At 45.9% G+C, this 10,773-nt stretch overlaps 1 protein-coding gene across 1 annotated transcript in view; it reads right to left on the bottom strand.

Annotated features, from left to right (window-relative positions):
• Window positions 1-6,497: 6,497 nt before the first annotated feature.
• The window catches only part of T265_10238 (hypothetical protein), a gene marked incomplete at both ends in the record, with an annotated part of 17,868 nt that continues 13,592 nt past the window's right edge, over window positions 6,498-10,773 (bottom strand). The window contains one exon of the mRNA XM_009176555.1: window positions 6,498-6,689. Coding sequence (XP_009174819.1) covers window positions 6,498-6,689 — 192 coding nt within the window. The remainder of the gene's footprint in view (window positions 6,690-10,773) is intronic.

Here is a 10,773-nt window from a genome sequence, read left to right on the forward strand (position 1 = left end):
TGTCTTCAGGAGTCATCTTATAGTCCAATGCCTTGCTTCTACCAACACGATTGGGTCGTCACTGGGTGCTTTAAAAGTTTCCGGGGCATTTGGCTGGAAGGAGGCAATGGTCAATGACACTGGTCGATTGATTTTCAATTCGCTCACTGTCCTACTTGGATAAGCTTGGTCCAATCGGAGTCTTCATAGGAAAAATGGCCTAACTGGGTCTTTTTTGCTGCTAACACATCTATTATTATGAGCCTCAAATTGGCTTTGACAGCGGGGTCAGTAGCGCTACCAAAGGATATGATTTTGATGTTCTTCTCTCAACGCTTCGAATGGCGTCCTCGGAAAACCGTATTTAGGTGACTGCTTCCGCACCCTTTTTGATTGAGCAGTTTCAGGAATCTGACAAAATCGTTCTTCACTGGCTTCCAGAATCAGTTTAAATTGTCTGGGTGTCTTTCTGCATTCATGAACTCAGTCTGGTCAAATTGACCAGTTAGGAGTAGTTGGCATGGTGTTTTCCACCGACATCTAGTGTTAACACTAGAGCTCATAAGCTAGTGCTTTGACATTCATCCATCTTTCAAGAAAACACATTTTCCGTTGCTAAAAGGGCTCAGATTTCCTTGATCTATCAATTTTGGGTGTCTACTTTCGTGACACAAGCTTTCAGGCGTCAGTCCGGTCCCAAACTCACTTAATTCGGTGCCGCAGTGGTGTTATTAACAAAGTAAGCTATTCAACGCGGTCTGGTAATCGCGTCAGTTGATCTCTTCAAAAGGGACACTGAAACCACCAAATAGCCGTAGGAAGGTTGACAAAGAAATGATTCCAAAGCAGTCAATTTCATACTCAGTATCATGAGTCACTCCACTCTATTATCTGGGATATATCTACGTCCGGTAAAAGAACCGTGTTATTCGTGAACCTGATAGATGATGCATAAGGTTCAATCTTTTTGTCGGATTCGCTCAGATTTACGACCAGAAAAGTAACAAGGCAGGCTCAGTTGGGGGGTAGACGTCGCCTCTGAGTTTGACAGAGTTAGTAGGCTCATCACTTCTTTGCTGCCTGCAAAACGAATTCGTGCCAAATACCTGCATCTGAAAGACGCGGACCGCCACTTTATATTGGTTTTGTTTTTTATTATTGCTTTCGCAAGAGTGTCACACTCTCCACTGTGAGTTTAGTACAGTACATACCATGCTGCGCACTGTCGGATCACTCAGCCCCCGGGGCGAGACGGCCCAAGTGGTTAGATCATGAATCTATCGACCGGAAGGTCCGTGGTTCGAACCCGACCTCTACTTCTCGACTTCCCCCGTCCAGGCTTGAGCAACCTGACAGTATTTTGGGCGTGGACAGGCACTCTATCCTTGAGATTAAAGGGGCAAAACTCACGTCCCCCACACATGCATCATGTGCTGAACACACAACTACAACACCCCCCGAGCTGACTAGCTCAAGTCATCCTATTGGCGACCTGAACTAATGGTTCTTTGATAGGTAGCCAATGTCATCTCACTCGATTCCCTGTCCATTTACACCATACTCATTCAAATATGTTAAACACCGCTCTCTTAACCTTTGCAATTTTGGAATTGATTGAGCCCGGCAATTTGCGGTTCACTATGAGTCAATGTGCCACGTACAGCTCAAGTTGCCTTCGTTCTCATGGTGGCAACGCCGTGAAACTGACCAGTTGCGACGGTTTTCGGCACATGGTTATTTTAGAATAGGACGCATACGAGATTTGCCGAAACAAGTCCGAGGGGAGGCAACATGCGCTGACAGGTGATGACAACCTGTTTAGTAACTGAAGCGGAGCTGTGCACTAATATAATAGATTCAGAAGCATCTCCGATTTAATGTTTCTGCTTGGCCAGGCCTTACAGTTAGTCAAAGAAATCCATGGATGTACCTTCCCAGTCTATGCTCGCATGAAGCTACTCATAAGTAGTTATAAATCGTTGTCCTAAAGGTTATTGACTCAGTCCCTGAACCGAAAATGAGACTTGCGCAGCGGATGCTGTAACGCACTTTTACGTTTGTGGAATTTGTAGACTAATTAGCTAGATTATCATTGGCCAGGTCCACCAGCGAGGAATGCCACTGTTTTTGCCTGACCATCATGTACCGCTAATTTATGGGAGCATGATGTGGTTAGTCCTGAAGGGCACTGTATTGCATACGTCTCCCTGATTGAGTCTGATCGGGACTGCGCGGGAGGATCTGTTTCGTATGGCTTTGGTAAACGGTTTCAATCGTTTACAACACCACCACACAACAAATAACCACGCCTTAGCAGATGGCGAATGATCTAAGGTGGTCTCCAATTTCAGCTCATGAGATGAACCTGTTGTACTTAACTACTTTCACGGCTATTGACCTGACTGGCACATCTTCGAGCGTTTAAAAATCCATGTCCACCTGGCTTGATACTCGACAGGCCCCTAAGTACCGTAATCCCTCTGCACACCCGTATTTACGAGCCCAAGTAAAGCCGATATTGTACATTCCGGAGGCCATGAAGGGGACAATAATTTCAAGAAAACTCCTTCACGTAGTATTTATGGGGTACCTAGACTTCTTTGCCTATTTTCGTTTCAACATGGAGTTTCTTTTCACAGAGGGAGAGCATGATCGAAATAGGCACACCCGTGAATGGTTCCAACCAGTACACAGGCATCTGTTTCCCCAGTACCACACCTGTTGATGTACTTATCGTTAGACAGTTTTCAGACATCCATGAAAGATTTACTATCCGTCCATCTCAGTCATTCTTAGACTAAGGAAGCCCCTGGGAGGCGTCGATACCAGCTTCCCCAAAACCTGCATACCTCCACTAAAAATACCGTGAATGGAGCCGTGTAACTGTAACCAGTACACGAACTGTAAACGGTGTATATCTGAAACGGAGGAAGAACAGTAGGAACCTGATCCCTGGGAAAACCTCATCAGGCTGTTCCGCGGCAAGTTACAAACAGTAACTGACCCGTGGGATTTTTCGAATTCCCCTTCCATGTGACATCCCAAGTAATAAAATCACCAGTCCCAAAATGGATCGTTTGTTGGAGTGACTTCCTTGCACGAGCCGAAACAGAAAGTCAATGGAGGGAGAATGATGTAGGATTGTATGTTGTAGTCTCCGCCACTCCGGATCAAATAAGTTATGGTCGGTTTCAGTAGGTTGGGAGTTTTAATTGGTTTGAGGTCACTATGTGACTATGATCTATGGCTTAAGTAACTGGCATAGTTGATAAGACTTGGAGTTCTAAGTGAGTTATGTTACATGCAGTTGCCTTGACCGACATGTGTGGTTGTCACAGCCAACCACGTAGTTGACATGTGTCCTCTGACATTGCGACTGGTGCACTGGAGGGGTGAGATGGTTCTGAAGGTGTAGGCACATGAATAATGCTTGTTTTAATCAAGTTCCTGTGGAAGAAATCGATGATTCTGAAAGGCCGACCAAGGTTGCATGCCTATGGCCGAGTATATTGTGTTTTTGGTTTTGTTGGGCATTTTATAAACCCAGTGTTACCTTCATTTCCCGGCTGGTGTGCCGAGTCCTTTAGACAGTGGCCCTAGGTTGACTGTCAACCGCCCCGGGCTTTGAAACATACACGGAGTCCGTGCTTTTATCTATAGGAACGTGACATTCGTGCAGAACCATAAGTCGTCGCACCGTGTTGCCTTTTAATGCATCTAATGCAAGTAGGATGTCCCAACATGAAATCCAACCACCGATCGGACTGTGTTGGCTCCCTGTCTGGGTAGTTCGACACTATCAAAGACCTGCAGGGAGGCTGATGTTTTCATTCCGCGTCTCACACTAAACGTACTACTGCTGGATATTCCAGTAATTCGAGATAATGCGGACAGTTAGAGGCTTGTCGTAGTCATTGAAACAAGTGTTCTCATAGCAACACTGTTCGTCCAATTGAGAAGGCATCACTCGAGGATCCAGTGGACACCTGGTCAAGTGATGTGATCCCCGTGATTGAAGTATGAGTAGCGCTACAGCCTGTCTAGGTGAAAGTCAGTTAGAATGCTGATCAGCAGCCCATGACTGAACGGTTAAATGTTCAAACTACTAAACCGGGTTCGAAACTCTCCGAGTTTCGTGAGGAAAGTACCGCTGATGAGTCCCCATAAGGATGAAAGACGTGTGCATTGCTTCTCCGATTTTCAGCATAGGTTGGTCTCACTAGTTGTCGTTTATTTTTGAAGAGCATAGTAACAGACTTAGAAAGTAAATCCGGGCGATAGATCTGGAAGCGTGTACAGGAGAATATTAGGTAAAACGAGGGAAGCGTCTCATTCGAATGCGTGCCTTTAACAGTTCCAGTCAGATGAGACGTATCGGGAAGGCTGATGTTTTCATTCCGCGTCTCACACTAAACGTACTACTGCTGGATATTCCAGTAATTCGAGATAATGCGGACAGTTAGAGGCTTGTCGTAGTCATTGAAACAAGTGTTCTCATAGCAACACTGTTCGTCCAATTGAGAAGGCATCACTCGAGGATCCAGTGGACACCTGGTCAAGTGATGTGATCCCCGTGATTGAAGTATGAGTAGCGCTACAGCCTGTCTAGGTGAAAGTCAGTTAGAATGCTGATCAGCAGCCCATGACTGAACGGTTAAATGTTCAAACTACTAAACCGGGTTCGAAACTCTCCGAGTTTCGTGAGGAAAGTACCGCTGATGAGTCCCCATAAGGATGAAAGACGTGTGCATTGCTTCTCCGATTTTCAGCATAGGTTGGTCTCACTAGTTGTCGTTTATTTTTGAAGAGCATAGTAACAGACTTAGAAAGTAAATCCGGGCGATAGATCTGGAAGCGTGTACAGGAGAATATTAGGTAAAACGAGGGAAGCGTCTCATTCGAATGCGTGCCTTTAACAGTTCCAGTCAGATGAGACGTAGCCTAACGCATGTAAAAATTTTGGTATGGAAACACGCGTGTGAAGGCCAGTAACCGAAGAGAGGACAAACGATGCTGAATGCTCTTCGAGGCGCGGTAAGCGCTAGCGCAGTCAAGATTCCAACATCAAGAGCAGAGTGTCCGTCATACTGGATCAGATGTGTAAGTCAAAAGCAAGAATGAATACTCAGCGCCACGTACCACGCATAAAAATGTCGTAAGTACCTAGAGAGCCTATAATGGTAAGCAGACACAAGTCCCAGTCCAATAACAGCCCTGGCGAACTGAGGAAAGCAGATCCCTCGATAAGAAGTGACTGTCGGTTGGTGGGCCAAAAAGTCGACATCACAACTGACTGCACGTAGAACTTAGATTATGATAAGGGAACATTCGTCAGTACCATACTTCTGCTTTTTCTCATTCCACACAGTTAATTGGCACCCATCCGAGACTATGTTTACATCTATCACAGTTGCTTAGCGTTTCCTAACAGCGATTAGGTCAGGCACGATGAAAGACGTCGACGTAGGTGCTTCCAACTTCTCGAAAACTGTGTATCACAGGTGACGGAGACGTTTCGTGAGTCCCCTTACAACCCGATTATGACGAGCATTTAGGTCAGGCACGATGAAAGACGTCTACGTAGGTGCTTCCAACTTCTCGAAGACGTTTCGTGAGTCCCTTTACAACCCGATTATGACGAGCACGTCTGGCATAATGAGTGATCCAGCAGGACTATAGAATATGCACCAAAATCTGCTGTTGGCCACAGTTTCCACGAGAGAAGATAGTTTTTCCACCATAACTACGTCGGGCGATTCTAGCTATCGTCCTAAGCAGGTCATATCGGAGCTGGATACCGCGGATAAATATCCAAGTCAACAGTCGTCTTGGAAACACAAGCCATCGATTCGACAGAGGGGAAGCGATAAACTCACGTAAACCGCGACCGTCAATGCCGTTGTGCAGACTTTCGCCCCAAGAAGCCACCAATTCTTCCTTGGTGTTTATGCATGCACCTTAGACTCGGATTTGAGACCCCGAACGATCTTGCCAAAAGCGGAGTCATTGACCATACTGCGTAGTACTTGGCATTGGATGGACAGAAGCTTTTCCAAACGTACTCTCCGCTGCATCAGGATGGTTGCACTCAGACTTGGGATACGAATTCCCCATGTTGTTTGCCGGCGTGGATATAGCTGATTGGGTTTTCCTCCGGTAGACGTAGGTAGCCACAAATAGACTGGCTGCAGCACTTGTCAAACTTTTTGGACTTGTTTCAGTGAATATGGCCACGCACGAGCGAATATGAAAGCCTCGGCATCAAGTAGTTCCTTCTGATCCCCATTCTCTGATGCGACCTCAATGGGGCACGCGTCATCTCACCGAACAGTTTGAGCAGCCGCTTTCGATGGCTGAAGACTCCTTCTCCTTTCGAAAGTAAAGGAGATATTCAGTGAAGTCCGGGTGTCTGTCGGCCCCAGAGGAGTGAAGAGTTCCTCGACGAGGCAAAACGATTCGATTGAGACCGCTGTCACCCGATGCTTCCTGTTACAACAAACCACCACTGGTTTCATCTTTCATACAATTATCTCCATGCTAGCTCTTCCCAACTCAGCTTCAAGCTTCGCTTTAAGACGAGTCTGACTTTCTACACATGCGACCCAGTCGTCAGCGAAGGCAAAACTGTCTACTAAGGTGTCATGGTATCCTAGTTGCGGCACCGATAATCCAAGTGGATTTCCTGCCTCACACATCTGTTGCGGTGAACCCTGAAATTGGATAAAAATGCTGCAGTATTCTCATAGGACTGTGTGATGAAGTTATGTGCTTCCCAACGCCTCGGCAGATCTGACAATTGTGACATGAGAAACCGAGTCAAACGCTTCCGATATATCAACAAACGCCAAGCTGATGTTAGATGCAGTCGCTGAAATGTGACAAAGCGAGGCATATAACAGCGATATAGCTCCCAAACAACCTACTGGGTGTAGAAATGTAAAGTGGAGTGAAGGAAGTTGCAACCTAAGGCTCCAGGGATCAGTAATTACCTTATGAAAGTATCGGACAAGAATGGGTGATACCGAGATCGCTCTCAGTTTGTCCGGTGAAGTCGGATTTGGAACTCTCGGAACTAAGGCTACACGACCATGACACGATACGGTGGACAGTCTCCGGACAACAAGAGTAAGTTAAAGTACCCAGCGAGCACTAAACCGGTGAAGCATCCTGGGCGTGAGCTTGTCCGAACCTGAGGACGAATTGTCTCACCTGTAATTGGCTCCATCAAACTCCAATCGGATGGTAGCACTGCGTGACTTAGCTGGCTACCCACCTGTTTACATTACTGCTCAGTGTCCAGAGGTAGGTGGCAGTTACCTTTTTATAGATCATCCCGTGATCCACTGAGCACAATATCTTTCCGTCTTTAGTGGTATAGGGTCTGAATGGCGGTGTAGTTGTCTCTGCGTCTCTGCTTTCGGTTGGCCGGTACATGATGGGCTAACTGACGGCGACGTCGAGGTGTGTGGAAGGTTTTGGGGGTGTGGAGGTCAAGAAGTGATAAGACCCGCTCCGGTGTCATGATGCCAGATTAGGATCGTCGGGAAAATACCAGAAGGTCAACACTAGCAAGTGAACTGTCAGCATAGGATTCCATGAGTGACACGACACAGTCCACTGTTTGTTTAAAACAGACGCTATATTTATTAGGTTCTGACGACTAGGCCGCTGTTTGACCAATGACTTGGTCAGGGTTACCAAATTGTTCGTCTTGTTACGCTTATCAGGTAAGCACCCGTAAACTGGTTTTGATACTGATAGCCGATCGACATGAAAATACTGCTCCAATCTCGCGAACAGCGCGGATTGCATGTCACCGGAATTCTTCACTCGGGTAAGGTTATCTGTATTATGCTAGGTATGTGCCTGCCAGCGGTGTTGACTGAGGCAAGTCTTTGTCGAAAAAGGCGGGAACAATCAGTGCAAGCCAGCTGGGTGACCACATTCTGGCCAACACTTTCGTGGAAGTGAACTCGACTGTGGGCTATCAAGCTAGCTTTCGAATTGCAGCACTTGCCACATCCCTCACAAGTGAGCCCCACGTGTCTCTAGTGTGTGCTGGTTAGAAGTGGTGCGGTGGCGCCAGATGATTCGTAGTGTACATTGTCGAAGGTAACCAGCCCATTGAAACCAAACAGCGTGGTTAGCCCCATCTGAAGTTGCTGAAATCTGAGCTCACCCAGACTGCGGTCCGGGCTACCCAGTCAGCACCATGAGGAGGTGGTTCAGCGCGCCGGAGAAGTCTTTACTAAAGCTGTTTTTTAGCTGACAGTTCAAAGTGCACTAGTACACTTCCAGACCCCTGAAGACATCGTCAATAGGAAGTGATATACTCTCAGTCCGAATAACGAATAACAAGTCACAAAAAGGTATAATGATTTACACTGAAGTGATCTCAAATCCGGCTGCTGTCAGTGTCAGAGAATTTTCGAAAAATATAAAAGCTCATTATTGTGGCTTACGACTATCGACAAGAACGGTGTGTGTGTTCTTAATCACACTGGTGGTTTGTAGGTTGCACAAGTGGTGACGTTCATTGTTTATCGCAAACGGATATGACAGAGAAAGAGATGAGGGTGTTATCCAAACTTACGTTGCAGCTCCTGGGAATATGTTCTCACTTGAGGCCACGACTTTTTCAATGACTGTGTGGCTTCTGACCCCTCTATCTCTTAGTAGGCAAGTGTTCAAGTGGTTTGATCACCTGATCATCTTTGGTTGTCACAGTGGTCACATAATTCTTGTCAGTTTTGGTGTAAGAGGTGTGATGTCTGTTCTGGGGCCGAACAAAGGTGCCTCTTTCAATCTTGTTCGTCTTGGCCTTGTTTTGTTGCTATTTCAGAATGACGCTATTAATGTGGTATCGGATATCACTCAGCTGATCCAGCAGGAGGATTTAGAGGGCAGGTCCCATTCAGACTTCGCAGTTTTCTCTTACGTAGTATCCTGACATTTCCAATCAATAATTTGCAACTGCATATTCGATACTTGTTAAGAGCTTACGGTAGCCTGAGATAAATTCAATTATACTGTCTATTTGTGGCACAGATTTCGGTCTATTGGTATATTCCCACGGATGGCACATTCTGCTTGTAGTTAGAGTTCATATAGCAGAAGTTCATTGTTGTTTGATGTGCTGGATCACTGCTCCGTTTTCTAAAATCCTGACTGCAATAAAACAAAGAATTAGAAATTTCCAAATACCACACCAAAACGATTACCGAAGATCCAACACGGTCAGTCTGGCCAGAGCATCATACGAATGAACCGAGTTTTTCAACCAGGACTACTAGGATGGTTCTAATATCCGAAACAAAGGCCTAAACGTGACGTGAAAACGCCGTAAGCATCAGTCCGATGTCAGTAAGTTTCAGAAAGCTCCTAAGCATTACCTTGTTAAGAGTGACCGCCCAGCGAAAAAAAGACAGCTTCGCATGAATCAACACGATTTTCGCCTTGACCAGGGATGCACTGACCAAATCTTCACTTTGAGACAATGGCTTCAACAGCGTCAATTTTTCATGTGACTAGCAATGGTAAAACTAGCTGATTTGCAAATTAATCATCATCGACGGCAGAACATCAACGTTCAGCACTGATGCATCGCAGTCATACAACCATAATCTTTTTGAAACCTTCAGGGTGTTAACAAGACACTTAACTGAATCTCTCATGATACTCCCCTAGTAAATGTGCTGCGCATCCGCATGTTTCAGTTGGTATGATATTTGAGATAACGCCGTAAGTTCTCACCATATCACAAGCTACTCATAGGGCGGCTGGGTCAATACTTGTTTCTCCATGAGTGAATAAGCAACTCATATTCTAGTTAAGGCTTTTGAACTTTCTCGCACCGGTAAAAGCTTCCTCCGAAACACCCAAGTCACCTATACCTCCAAAGTCTCCTTAGCAGGCAGTATTTACAGCCGACGACCAACCCACTGCATTCAGGAAAGTCGTTGACCTCGCAGGTCAGGTCGAACACTGAGGCGAAGTGTGTTAGAGGCTGCTACTACTGGTCTAGAATAAGTGACTAAATTCGGCAGCAGTTTCATGACTGCGCTCAAGACAGAAGCGTGACTCACTTTCCCACGGTTTGAAAAGATTGAATGGTGAATATAACAACAGTGTACCCGCCTTCTGATCAATGACGCACAGAATCGATACTTAGTGGTACCTAGGAGGATATCATGTGTTCATTTCCGTGAACCTGTTGAATGCCATATCCAAACTTCAGTTTTCGTAAGCGCATTACGAGCAACAAGTGTTGTAGCCCAGCTAGTCTGTCTTGTTTGAATGCTGTTGTAATGAAACCTTAACGAATGATAGATATTTTATTTGTTTGCCAGCGAATATCATGATATGAGAGGTATTAGTACTGATTGTTTTACTCCTAACTATTTTCGTATCCAGTGGATTATATAACACCATATCAGCAGTTTACAAGATGCAGGTGCTCGCAGCCCAAAAACCACACTGCGCGGACATCTGAAGAGTCCAGACACCAACAGACCACCCAGTGGGGAACGACTTCAAGGCAGTGAAATGCGGTCCAGAGCACGTGCCCTTGCCAGTCTATGGACAACGCTTGTTAACTGTAACAAGTTCATTATGCCGGGACCATTTTGAACCCAGTCGAGCTGCAGCGAGCGTAATCTGGATCGCCTGATAGTGGCATGCAAACTTTGGAAGCTTCGGAGAAAACCAGTAACCTCGGCAAGCGAGATGAAAGTAACGCGATCAATACGTTCGTGGGTCTCGTAGAGCCAATCTAATGCATCCGCAGTCATGATT

Source organism: Opisthorchis viverrini, assembly GCF_000715545.1.
Source record: "Opisthorchis viverrini unplaced genomic scaffold opera_v5_348, whole genome shotgun sequence".
Classification (NCBI taxonomy): domain Eukaryota; kingdom Metazoa; phylum Platyhelminthes; class Trematoda; order Opisthorchiida; family Opisthorchiidae; genus Opisthorchis; species Opisthorchis viverrini.